Source organism: Phlebotomus papatasi, chromosome 1 (genome assembly GCF_024763615.1).
Source record: "Phlebotomus papatasi isolate M1 chromosome 1, Ppap_2.1, whole genome shotgun sequence".
NCBI classification, from domain to species: Eukaryota; Metazoa; Arthropoda; class Insecta; order Diptera; family Psychodidae; genus Phlebotomus; species Phlebotomus papatasi.
The window spans coordinates 101,234,582-101,248,421 of record NC_077222.1 but is presented as its reverse complement, the minus strand read 5'-3'; the positions used below and the strand labels follow the sequence as shown (position 1 = coordinate 101,248,421).

General features: G+C 32.4%; 1 protein-coding gene across 3 annotated transcripts in view; it reads right to left on the bottom strand.

Moving 5' to 3' along the window:
* LOC129810101 (uncharacterized) overlaps positions 1-13,840 on the bottom strand; it is a 64,361-nt gene that overhangs the window by 1,756 nt on the left and 48,765 nt on the right. Inside the window, exons 8-13 of one of the 3 annotated variants that reach the window (XM_055860371.1) lie at positions 12,175-12,390; positions 6,787-7,452; positions 6,467-6,695; positions 2,404-2,629; positions 2,182-2,341; positions 1,912-2,115 (exon numbers count right to left, since the gene is read on the bottom strand). In XM_055860371.1, coding sequence (XP_055716346.1) covers positions 1,912-2,115; positions 2,182-2,341; positions 2,404-2,629; positions 6,467-6,695; positions 6,787-7,452; positions 12,175-12,390 — 1,701 coding nt within the window. The remainder of the gene's footprint in view (positions 1-1,911; positions 2,116-2,181; positions 2,342-2,403; positions 2,630-6,466; positions 6,696-6,786; positions 7,453-12,174; positions 12,391-13,840) is intronic. The other 2 variants (XM_055860372.1, XM_055860373.1) reach the window with 2 other exon arrangements.

Below are 13,840 nucleotides of genomic sequence, written 5' to 3'. Positions count from 1 at the left end.
TAAAAAATCTTCCCCGTATTGATATTTTCGCATGTTTTCTGAACAATATTATAGTGCGCATTGGGAGGAAAAGCTCTCCCGGTAGACATGTGTGTTGTGATTCGAAAAAGTACAGTTCCGACAGGAATTAAGTGAAAATTAGGCAATTTTTGGCATGATAAACACACAAACATTTTTCTGTAAAATGAAATTTTGTGGTTCAGCAGTTTGCTCCAGTTTCTGTAGTGTTATGTGATTAAAATTTTGTGTCGAAAAGACCTATTTAGTGAAAATTTTAAAAGATTTTTTTGTATTATTGCTATTCAGTTGGAAAATTTTCAACATGTTGGATTCCTCATTCAGAAATAGTCCAATGGCAAAAATCTTAAAAATAGAGAAATTTACATAGAACGTAGTAGAAAATGACAGAAAATGTGATTTTTTGAAAAAATAGTGTCTACTGTGGTAGTGCAATACAAAGTTGTGAAGTGTACTTAACGTCTTCATTCAAAGTGCGTACGTCGATTTGGTACTTATGCGGTAGAGAAGGACGCCAAATGCATTATTTTTAGCGCGTCACTTTTTGTACGGAAAAAGATCATCGGTTGGGGTCGCTTTTGTTACCGCATGGCAGAGTAAACTTTAGAACCGTAAAATAACGATAATATTACTAATTCAATCTCGAGTAATGCTGTGAACAAAATACGACGCGAATACGATTAATTTTTAAGATTCCAATTAGGAGTAATCTTTTTGACCATTTCTTGTACACCAAAAACCAGTCATTTTTGAGACAGAGTAATTTTTTGCGGATTGGGTATGCTTCCCCACTTCTATTCTATCTTATACTCCGATACGGGTAGGTGCTCTATATCACAGCTATGCGGGCAATCAGTGCAGCTACTATGTCACAGTAGCCCATCTCGGTGTGTGTTTGGATCAGTGACAGTGAATATTTGTATCGACTGAAGGACCACTTTCATGTCGAAACTCGTTCTCGTACCAGCCTCTATTGCTTAGGCGGTTCACTTTTCTGCCAACGAATTCAAAGCCGATATGGCATGTGAAATCTTTTTCTGATGCTGCTCAGCTTTGAACCCGAGACCTCATAGTCATAGAGCCACTACTCTATCCATTGACCCACTTGAGGCTCTCGTTACAGCTCAGAAAAAGAACAACGATCTCTTTTCGTTAAGCACTGACAAGCCTTGACGAAGCATAGACGTTTAGAGTAGACGTTTAATAAACAGCCTATACAGGTCAACCTCAATGTACTTGATTCAGCAGTGCTAGATACCGAAAGGTGTATCATCATTTCCATCAGTGTTACTCGAATGAATTTTGGCCTCGTGTGAAAATGTCTTATTTAGGTGCTTTTTCCTCCTATTACCGATTTGAAATCTTTAGTGTCATATCTAGGGAGATTCTACGAAAATACTAACTAATATTTTGTTATTTCCTGGAGAGTTTAAATTAATTTCGACCGCTCAGAATAAGAAACGAATAACTCGCAGTAGGCAAATTTTACAGGAGATCAATTTGAAGCTGAGATTTTACATGCAGAGTATAGGATTTTTGAGATTTAAAATCTCTATCTATAACTTTGAAAATAATTATCTTTTAAGTATAATATTCACAGGTAAGGTAGAAGGTGTAGAAGGTATAAAGAAGTATATAAAAAGCGAATAAAACGATTTTTGTAAAAGAAAATCGAGTTGTTCGACTTATATTCTGAGAGGTCGATTTATGATCATGTTACCATTAAGTATTGCCCTTTACTGACCAAAATGAAATATTATATTGATCAATTCATTTTAAACGAAGCAAAGTGAGTAAAGTATTTTTTCATTATTCGAAATACAAAGAAGAGCTCATTATGGTAAACTTTTGGTAGCGGAAAGTGGTGAATCTACACTATTCATCTGTATTTACCTCGATAAGAGAATGGGCCTGATAGCTGATTTGATGTTATCATAAACGCTCGGATTGATGAGCTCTTGAACTTTCAGGATACTGTTCGAAGCATTCAGTGGGCGCGAAGTTGTGCGAGTTGGAAAGTCCATGTAAGCAGCGAAGTCATCCAGGAATCGCTCACGAACATAGATTAGGGGTTGAATTACTCTAATTTGTTTATCGCTATAAAATTTCAAACTCATTCAATACTCTGAACTATTTATCTGTAATTACAAAGTAGAGACTTACCTAGTTGTAGGTTCCATTTCAAAGGTATTCAGTTGCCCTTTTGTCAGGAGAGACACAAGAAACTCCTCAGCTAAGTTATCCAGAGTACTCGCCAGTGCGACAACATTGTAATTCCACTTTTGAGCTATACTGCACAATTTTGGGGATATCGCACTAGATTCTGCAGAATTAGTAAACTACATTAATATTTTTGTAATTAAATTTAAGAAAGTGCTTTTTTACCTTTTTGATCATAAATGTAATTGATGCCCAAATCTTTGAGATAGAGCATCAGAACTCGCGGATCAATATCTGATCCTCCAAGAGTACAAGCACTGAGGGATACTTTAAGGTTTCTAGCCTTAGTATATTGGTGAAGGATATGCAGAAGACAGAGAGAAGCACTACTTCCGGAAACTCCAACTAGGATTTGATCTCCATCCTTAATCATTTCAAAATCTTCAATAGCCTTTGGAAATAAAGTGAAAATTACTAAAGGGTTTTTAGGAAAATAAAAAAAAACTTATACAGCAAGGGAAGGATAAAAAGAATTGTTAGATATCAACTTCACTAGAATATTTAGTTTATTCAAATATTACACAAAAATACATTTATTTTATTTGGCAAATAGAGGGTAATAGTCAAGGTAATAATAGTTAGGGTTCTACAAGTCAAATTAATGCTAGGTCTTTGAATTTGGAAAGATGCTCGGAAAGTGAAAATTGTTTTTTATTAAAAAAGGTGTTTGGAAAATCAATAGTTTCTAATAAAATAACAGGCTTTGTGTCTTTTTTCTCATTGATCCAAATTACAAATTTTGAGTTAAAGAAATGTCATCAATCTTAGATTCTACAAATTGTCAGCTGTACAAGAAAAAATGATTGCTTTGTCTAAGAAAAAGTAGTTTCGCTTAGAAGAAAAACTAAGCACTGTTAGCAAAATAACTGAATATATTTCATCGAAAAATAGGCCACGCCCCTTTCAGTACTTTGTATTGAAAAATTTTCAATATTGTTTAATTAATTTCTTGTTATCATGAAGAGTGGACTGGACACTGAAAACTGCACGGGACCTCATTGCAACGAAACTGTACTACGAAAGCAGTCTCGATGTATAAATTTATCTATCTAATAGCTATATAATTATAGAAGTAAACCATAATAAAAATTAAACAAATCAGTTTTTTGTGGAGTACGAAACATTCCGCCTAATTAAATAGTAGACCACGCCCCAAAAATTATCATTCAAGGAACGTGAATAATTTTTATAAAATTCAGAGTATACTTATAAAAAAAAAATATGAATCCTCGGACATTTTATATCAGTAATGCGATAGAATGAATTGAAATTTAAGCCCTTCAGTGAGAATAACTCAAATTAGTGAACGTTACGTGGAAATGGAGCAGACAATTAGACCTTGCTTAAATTTTGCCAGAAAGGAGTTGTTTACTTCAGTAGACTCTCGCTACTTTGGCTCTTTTAAGATCGGGCTACTTTTTAATTTGGGCGACAGTTAAAGGTAGAATCACATTGACAATAAAATGCTCGACGTAACCACATCGTATTTCGTTAATTTACGCATTTTCACTACAATTCTTACACAAATTATCTATTACCGTATTACCTTATCTCACACTCGGTGACACAAGGTGAAAATAATATAAGAAAATATGAATATTTTAAATATGAATATTTTAAAAGCCACAGAAAGATTTCGAAAAATTTTGCACCATTGGAATTTAAAATAGTCTTGCAAAGGCAAAGGTGTAATTTTTTGAGAAGTTAAAAATTTTTTCCTCTTAAGGGGGTACCCTGAATTACAATATCAAAAGAATGGATTTTTTCAGTATTGTTTAATCGGTAGATAAACTACCTAGAGATGTCAAAATTTCAGAAGTCAATTTGAAGTATTTTTGAAGATGCAGAGACAAACATTCAAAATTTTGAAGTGCATATTCTTTATTTCTAATTTTTATGATTTTGTTGAAAAAAAAACTTATTGATCGAATGAAAAGAATTAAGGCTTAATTTCTTCAGAATTGGATTTAATTCTAATTAAACCTAAATAGTCTTTTTTTTTTTTTAAAAAATCTGCTTTTTTACAGAATGGTAAAGTCAATATTTTATATCGCAAAATGCATTTTTTTCAAAAAAAAAAATGGAAAACAATTCCGATTTCATGGTTTTCCTCGGTTTTTTCTTAGTAATAGTAATATACTAAAGAAAATTAAAAATTCTTTTAGATTTTTTAAATCAAATAAAAATTACGAGCTACGTTTAAAGCGTTCCAGTGAACTACTCGTTAGTCCACGGTTTTGTATTTTTAACTGCTTGAACTCCATGAGAGAGCAATTTTCACAATCCAATTTTTTTATGAAAATAAAATTATTTAAACCTTTTAAATATGTATTTAAATTGAAATAGAATTTTCTGAAATTAAAGAAAAGTACTAGAGCAAAGAATTCAGTTCTTAGAGAGGGTCCAGGGAGTAGTCTGAATTAAAAAGCAAAAATCTAACTCTTTCTTTTGCGATTTCTTTTTGTGGAGGAGAAGGAAACTATCAAACTTCATGAAATTTTTAGAAATTGCGTTTCCTTTTCCTCCAAAAAATAGTCACAAGACAGCTAAATTTTGAAATCTTAATTCAGAGTACTTCCTTAACTCTTTAAGGACAAGTGGGACACCGGTGTCCCAAAATAAAAAAAAAATCACTGTAGAAACTAATTTTGTCCTCTAAATAGTCCAAAAAATTAGTATCTCGTTTTTGGACACCGGTATGCCATTCGTACTTAATCATTTGAGGACAAATGGGATAAAGGTGTCCCAAAAACAAAATCAATTCTGACTAAAGAAGGTTATATATTCCCCTAAATAATCCGAAAGATTAGTTTGTAGGACACCGGTGTCCCAAATACAAAAACAATTCTAACTAAAGAAAGTTATTTAGTCCTCTAAATAATCCGAAAGATTAGTTTTTTTAGGACACCGGTGTCCCATTCGTCTTTAACCTTGTAAGGACGCGTAGGACAACGGTGTCCCAAAAATAAAAACTATATTTTGACTATAGAAAGTTATTTAGTCCTCTAAATAATACGAAATAATAGTTTTTTTTAGGACACCGGTGTCCCATTCGTCTTTAACCTTTTAAGGACGAGTGTGACAACGGTGTCCTAAAAATAAAAACTATATTTTGACTATAGAAAGTTATAGTGTCCTTTAAATAATTTTAATTTTTGGGACACTGATGTCCCATTCATCCTTAAAGAGTTAAAGAGCCCACTTAGAACTGAAATTTATTGCTCAACTATTTTTTTTAAATTGCAAAAAATCTATTTCAATTTAAATTTTGTAAGAGGCGTGGCTTTTTTATTAAAGTCAAATACCTTTTAGAACCCTTCCAGAATGGGATTTGTCCCTGCGGATAGCCACATTATTCTCTTCTTAAACATTGAAAATTCAAAAATTGTAATTTTAATTGGAAATACTCCTGAAAGAGGCGTGCATTGATTTTCTTGTGAAGAAAAAAGTAGTAAAAGAAAAAAGAATTTCCGAGCATATTTATTAAGAAAATAATTGAACCAATCATTTGGACTTACTCAAAATTTCAAAATTATCAATTTTTAAAAATATTTCTTAAAATTTTATAATTATATCACTTAATATTACCGTAGATAAAAATTTAAAAAAAAAATAATCGAAATTTTAACCACAGAAAGCTGATTCAAGGATTGACTTTTTTTATTTCCAGAATCAAATTTTAAAACAATCCTAATTATAGATACAATGTCATCACTTTTTTAATTAATTTTAACTGCCAAATAAGGCTACTTTTTTGAAAAACTAAATATATATAATAAAATCGGTCAATATCAATATACTTTTTGATTATTTTAACGCAAAGTCTACATTTTGAGCAAGAAATGTTAAGCATATTAGGCCCATAGACTAATCACGGAATCTCATCCTCTACAATTTATGAGCAAAATTGATTAGACTAGTTTTTTTTCTCCTCTCCTTTTGGCACCAAACTTGTTACTATACAATCTTTCAGCATGTTCAGCCTGGATATAAATAAATCTACAGCAAAAATAGGTGTTATTAATTGGATTCAGTATTTGTTGATAGGCATGCTCTGAATTCCTGAAGCAAGTGTAGAATTTCAAAAATTGCATTACTCGTAAGCTGCTTTTTTGCAATTGGGATTAATTCTAAGATTATACAATTTTACATTTTGGTTATTTTTTTTTTTCAAATGGTTAAAATTGATACTTCAAACAAAACAGAACGTTTAATGTCAGGGCTTAACCTCAGCTGCTGGTGTCCAAATCTCCTTTGGCACATGGTGCCACTTGATGTCGCTCTTCTGGTGTCCATTGGATTTTTTGGCACTCTTGTCGTGGTCAGAATTTTTTGTTGAGATATTACTGTTGAGTTTGAAGTCTAAATTCTTTAATTGTCCACCACAGGTCTTGGGAAGGCTGTCTGTTAGTCTAAAATCGGGTTTTTCCGGTCCACTAAGTGGGACAGAATTGTTCCTAAAGGATTTGAGAATCATATTTACCATCTAATTTGGATAAAAATACCCCCTGTTTGAATTTAAATTTTAAACGTTGTCAAACCACTTACCTGAAGGTATTTGTTGGATGACTATGCCTCACACGAATCTCCTCAGCTTCTGAGAAACACATATTGATCCCAGAGTCATGGGATGCTGTATTTGTGGGATCAATGAGCTTGGAAATTGTGCCAGTGTAGGGACAATTGGGGGTTGATGCTTCTGGACTCGAAGCTGTTTGCTGATGCCATCCAATTGCCGAATTTGGCCTTGGGAATGACTCAGATCGTTTCTTGAAGCAATCCGTGCAGACTTGACTTTCACTTCCACTCACCACATCACTCACTTTAGCCTGCCTCGTGAGAACTGCCCGGGATACATCAGGAGTATCTTCCTGGGATCCCTTCTTGCGTAGCGTCACAGCAGGATCTGTATGTTCCTCCATCACAGTATTATACGCCTCCCGAATCTCAGATTTCACCTCACTGGCCATCTCCTTTGAGAACTCCTTGAGGTACTCAGTCACATCAGACACCGACACTGAGTCATTTTTCCCAGAATCTGAGCTAGTGTTGTACAAAGAGATACTGAGGGAATTCATGTCCACTGAATCAGAACCCTCTAGGACATCTTCCACTTTTGATATCACTTCGCGGATTTCGGATTTGATCTCTGTGGCCAGTTCCTCAGTGACTTCTTTCACATAAGCCTGGATCTCTTCAGTGCATTCGACAAAACTGGAACAAAATTAAATGATTGTAACGTTTATTGGTCTTAGAATTACATTCTTATGACCTCCGATATAAGGGGTAGCTTCATTTTAAAAATTCTCAATTTTTAAGGCTTCTTAAACTTGAATGTTATAGACGAATATCAACCATATAGGGGAAAGTACTCTCCCTTCGAACGTTTATCCTTTCGAATAATATGAATTTTCTTTTATTTTTCCTATATAGACTTAGGGTAAGTGTGCCAAATTCCGGCCAGTTTGCAATTCCGGTCACCTTTTTTATTCCTCGAATTTCCATGATTTTTTAGTTTTTACATGCTCTAGAGATTATACAATGCAAAAGAAAACAGAAAATGTAATTTCGACAAACGAGATGACGTGTAACAGACATTGGAAGAAATCCCGAAGGGCAAGGAACTATGAGAATAAAGGTGGCCGAAATAGGGGACCAAAGCTATGTTTACATTTTTATTCATTTTAAAATATACCAAGAAAGATTTTAGAGAAAGTAAAGACGCTAAATTGTTAACAAGTTTCCAAGCAACATTGGCACTTGCATGCAACTATGCCGAAATTTGGCACACTTAACCTATACACAATTATCACATAATTATCAATAATTGATGATAAGCTAACTAATATTTAATAAAAACGTGTAAATTTCTTAGGAAAAATAAAAGAAAATTTACATTATTCGAAGGCATGAACGTTCGAAGGGAGAGTACTTTCCCCTAGTAAGGTCAGTAGTAATAGAGGGAAGTTGTGCACTTACAAATTGGGACAGCTCTGAAAATTGACATTCTTCTCCTGTTTTTAAAAGGAACTTAAAAGGAGTATTTTGTTGAACTAAATTAAAATTATGCTTAGGTCTAATTCAATATAAAAATAAAAATAGAAGAAAAGCCTAATTTTAAAGCTGCCCCAATTCAAAAGTGCCCCACTCCCGCATACCTACAATTTTTAGTATTATAGTGCAAGAAAATTGATCTTCTGTATAAAAGCTGTTGGTGAAATATTCAGGAATAATCAGTACTAATACCCAAAGTGGTTGATAATGCTTATCAGAAAGAAAATAAGATTTGAGAAAAGCTAGATAAAGCGAGTGCATCGAGATTTTTCACGAAAAAGTTGTTAGTTAAACTCTTAACCATCTTAACCTGTTGATCATAGGACAAAGGGTTCTTATGCAAAATCCTAATCTTAATTTAAAAATGCGTTCTCATTACTGATCAATTTGAATAGACGCTGAAATAAAGGGTAAATTCTTCAATCAACAATAGGGAAATCCGGAAGTCGTCGGGAAGAAATAACCACTCAGAAATAAGAAACAAACAATCAAAAAAGACATCAACTATCTCTAGAGCTTTCGGCTCGGTTTCCAAGCCTTTACCGAGCTGAAAGCTCTGGAGATTGTTGATGTGTTTGCCTGTTTCCTCACAACGGTAAATTCTTCGCTCAAGAATGCAAATGACCCAAGTTCAAGTCCAGTTTAGGTATTTCAAACTGATTTTTCTGTTATCCAAAGTTTTCTAATAGTTTTACTGTTCCTGATTCCATGAAAAGAGCGTCCTTTTAACAAGTCCTAAACAAGTTACGAACAATTTTAGATTAGGGTAAAGTGATATAATTTGGAATTAGTGTTACAAGTTGGACAATTCACCGGTACAAGTTGGACATGGCTTTTTTCTTGATAAATACAGTACAAAATTTATTTTTAAGCACAAGGAACCAAATTATAAAACCAAAGCATTAAAAATGTACAAATAAAAATGAAGTGCTCAATTTACCAAGACAAAAAGCCCTGTACAAATTGTACCATTGTCCAACTTGTACCACTGTCCAACTTGTACCACTTTACCCTATCCAAAAATTTTGATAATTTTCGAATAATAATGTAGAATATTAATTTGCGAGTTTTTTTTTTCATTTTTCAGGGACTAATGAAAAAAAAGCTTTGCCAAATTGCCAAGAATAGTTTATAAAACGCATGTTTTTCGATATAAAATAAAATTGTAACAAATTTTTTTTCAGAGTTCTATTAGTTGAATATTTATTACATTGTTTAAATCATTTCATTAAAAATATGATAGTTTTAACTTAATTTTTTATGTTTTCTGTACACCTTTAAGATCAGTAAAATTGTATGAAATCCATTAAAAGTTATATTTAAAAAACGTAATAACAAATACCCCATGTATACTACTGCCCGAGTTTCCCCTAACATCTAAGATGCCTTCAAGTAAAATTAAAGCGACTTTATTTTCCTTTCCCAAAACTCTTAAAAAATTGAATTAATCCTCAAACAAATTATTGCTGATCAAATTCAATTTTTTAGTCACTTGTTCAGTGGCAGTGTTATTTTAAAATATCAATATTTTTGTTGAGAAAAATAATTAATTAATGATACTCCTGGATATCGTCTGAAATATTTTTTAAAACATAAATATTTTTCCTTAAATTATAAAAAAAGAGTTTTGAAAAGCGAAGTATACTTGTTGCTCGAGTTATACCTCTGTAATACTATTATTATTATTTATTTCACCTGAGCATTTTAATAAAAAAAAGATTATTTTGCAAAATTAATAAATTTCGAATTGAGTCAGTTGTAGTTTTTTAGTATCCACCGCCGCCTTATAACGTTGGTTACCATCCCCCCAAAACAAAAAGCTAGAAAAGCTCCTTCGCGAGTTATGCTGAATATTCATAACCGTGCTATCACACTAGGATTTTTTCAACTTGGAAATTCAATTTAATTTTCAGATGAATTGTTCCTATGCGTTATTTTGCATTAAAAGTTATTTGAGTTGATAGATTTTCGCTTATTTATTGATATGAACTTATATTTGGCCTTTATATAATATAAATGCACGAATTTTTGACCCGGTTCAGATTTATTCAATTGTATTTACACACGACGTTTCGGGGACGATTTTTCCCCTTTCTCAGGTATGAAAATCAAATCTTGGAACAAAATAACTACCACTTCCACTTTTGAACAAATTGATACGTCCAGCATACCGGTCAAATGCAGACTAATACTTGGCCCACCAAAACCTGTTTAAACATGCTAAAATAGCATAAATGTAGTTGCTCAATTAAATTTGAATTTAGCAAATTAAAATGTTAAAATTGCTCATTCATTTCAATTTTATTGCAGTGAAACACTAGTCTTTTCTTATTAAATTTATTCACTCGTAATTAATTATTATTTGTGACCCAAAAAATAAAAGAAGTACAATGATTAGTGATAAACTTGTACGCGAGTGAAGCTTCAGTGTCGGGAGTAATTTGCTGTAATCCTCCAAAGCCATTAGAAAGAAATTACTGTGCCAAGAAATCTCCTGTTTGAGTGACTTCACACAGATTTTCACAGAGTTGCTTCACGAGCTTCTTTGGGTAAAATTCTTTCTTTTGGTTTTGGGGATCCTTTTGAATAACAGATAAGTGACATATAAGACATTTTAAGTACTATCACACATTTTCCAGAGTCATTCACAATCAAAAATCTCGCGGCACTATTTAAAATAGAGCAAATTTCTTGCAAATTTAGAGCAAAATTTCTTGGCTGTGAGAATTTTTAAGTAAATTCTAGAAACCTTATAATGCTCAATTGGCTCAATTTAATTTAAAATTAAAGTGTGAAAATCCTAGTGTGATAGCACTGTAACGGCGTTATCACACTTGCACATTAAAATTTTAATGTGATTCACATTATTTGTTGCTTGTGAGCGTCCAAATATGTTATTTGTGTCTTTGAGTCACTTAACATTTCGGGTTTTTCTATTTCTTGATGAAGAAGTGGACTTGGCCTGCAAAAATAAGTTTAAATTTACCTAAAGCATAAATATTTTTCACATTAAAAAATTAAAGAGAAAATCGCATTAATTTTTCGCATTAATGCTATAAATCAATTTATATCAAATTTTGCGGGCCAAGTCTACCTTTTTATCAATAGATCAAATTTTGAATATAAAATTATTCAAACACACAAATCACACATTTGGACTCTCACTAGCGACAGTTAATGTGAATCATATTAAAATTTTAATGTGCAAGTGTGATAACACAGTAAGACACATAAATTTAAATTAATGTCGAATAAGAGATATAAATAAAATGAATAATGCTGGCAGAACGTTTTCATAGAGGGCCTAAGCCTTTTTGAAAGGGAAGCTCAGACCATCCATTTTCATTTTGTACAGGGATTAGATTGTAAGTACCATTCCCCATGGAGTCAAGTACATTAAAGCTCACTGGATTCAATTCAAACACCTTTAACGTTAGAAAAATTCCTGATGACCTAAAGGAGATTCGAACCAGGACACTTGCTTCAAAGAGCGAGTACTCTACCACATGACCCATTGAGTGTCCCTTAAGAATTGATGTTCTTAAAAATAGCATATCCCCTCTTTTTCTGAGTGTAAATATTTCTCAGTATATTAACGTTTGTGTATCATTTGGTTTGGATCAATTATTTAAAGTAAATCTCATAAGATATCAAACAAGGGGCTTAATGGTTTTTTACAGCACTTGAAAATCCATTAGATGACGCCTTTTCGTATTTGAAGCACTAGAGGAAAATCACATTTTAATTCAATGTAGAAGGCTTTAGCGTTATCTAATGTAGCAGATTTCTCACTCATCACCTGGCTAATATTTTAATCTCATCCGTGAAATATTTACACTTGCACTTGAGCTCAATTAATATGTGACAGCGATGCAATCTCACCTTCCACTCTGCGACAGGTTCTGAAGACTGGGCGTGGGTGATGCATTCTCTGATGATGAGGCTGTGTTAAATAAATCTGTTTGGCTACTGCACGAGCAGACACGTTGACGCCTCTTAGGTCCCTTAGTTCCATTGACTTGCTGCTCGGGCATCAGGCCCAAATGAATTCGTGTCTGCGGACTGAGAGCGGGCACAGATCCCCAACTATTACATCTACTTCATTATCACATTGTTTTTTTTTTGGTTTTTGCGAATGAGTGCGTATGGCATGAAAAAAGAAAAATTATTTTAGTCACAAAAAAAAAGACAAAAGCCAACATTTACATACAATCTCAAAATGTTATTATTGTGCGAAGAAAAGTGTCTAAATTTAAAATTTTTTCAGATTAATTCTATTCTACTTTGTGCAAGAAAAAAACATAATTTATGACAATACCTCTCCCACGATTCTAGATATTCCTTCAACGAGATACACTCTCACCACTATTTCTTCCAACTTTTATTAATTTTATATATACAGTTTAAAAAGCAGAAAGCCAAAAGCCTTGTCTTTGGATATTGATTTTGAATTTCTTATGAATAAATATATTTATATGTCCCTGAATCTATTGAGACAATTCAAGTTTAAACCTCTCGCATGTAAAACATGACTTTCTCAATTGTGAATTAAAAGAGATATTATTTAAAGTCATTAATATTATTTATTGCAGCAAGAAGGCAGAGTCTCTCCACGATTTGAATTTCAGAATGAGGTGATTTTGGATTTGTCAAGGTAATTGAAATCAATTCAGAATTAGCACACTAATCATTACAAAACAATTCTTTGGTCAATTGTTGAGTTTGTGAGTCAATATTCAAATTTTTCGGTGAGTTTCCAACTTGTATGATACATCAAAGTCTTGAACTTCTTTCTTATTGGAAAATTGTTTATCACCAACAAAGGACAAAGACATTCAATATGAAATTTGAATATTCATACAAATATTCAATAAAAAACAAGAAATAAAAATTTCTATGACATACTAATGCAGAATCTACCTCCTTCTTGATTTTTTTTTAAATAAAAAACTCGTTTTTGAGATAATTTAAAAAGCTTATAGGCTTTAAAGCTTAAACTTTAAAGTCATAAATTAAGGGCTTATGGTCATCGATTAGATTCTTTTTGTTTAAATTTCCTTTATTTAATCTATCACTGCTAGTCTATTTAGACCCTAATGCGAGCTTCAGACCTAGACTTAGCCATATGACTTAACTTCTATAATTTCTCATTAGTAAAGATTTTTTTTGGAAAATTCGAATAAGGATCTCTAAAAGATTCCGAAAAACCAATAAAATTGGTTGCTAATAATTAAGATTTGGAGATATTTGGAAACAGAATGAACTGTATGAAAGTTAATTGAAACCGACACAGACTTTCTATAAAAACTAAAAGCTTTAGAAAAGCTCCTTGTGTAATTGTATAAAGCGGTCTTCATACCAAATTTCTAGTCCAGTTTCCGAAGATCTCAAATTTGCGAAATAAAAAAAAATCTACCGAAAATTTTATATTTTAAAATTTTAGATTGGATATAGAAATCTTGATTTTCTTAAAGGAATTACATACAGAAAGATTAAGTATGATTAAGTTTCGATTCATAGTATTTATCATTTGGTCTTTAAAATCGTT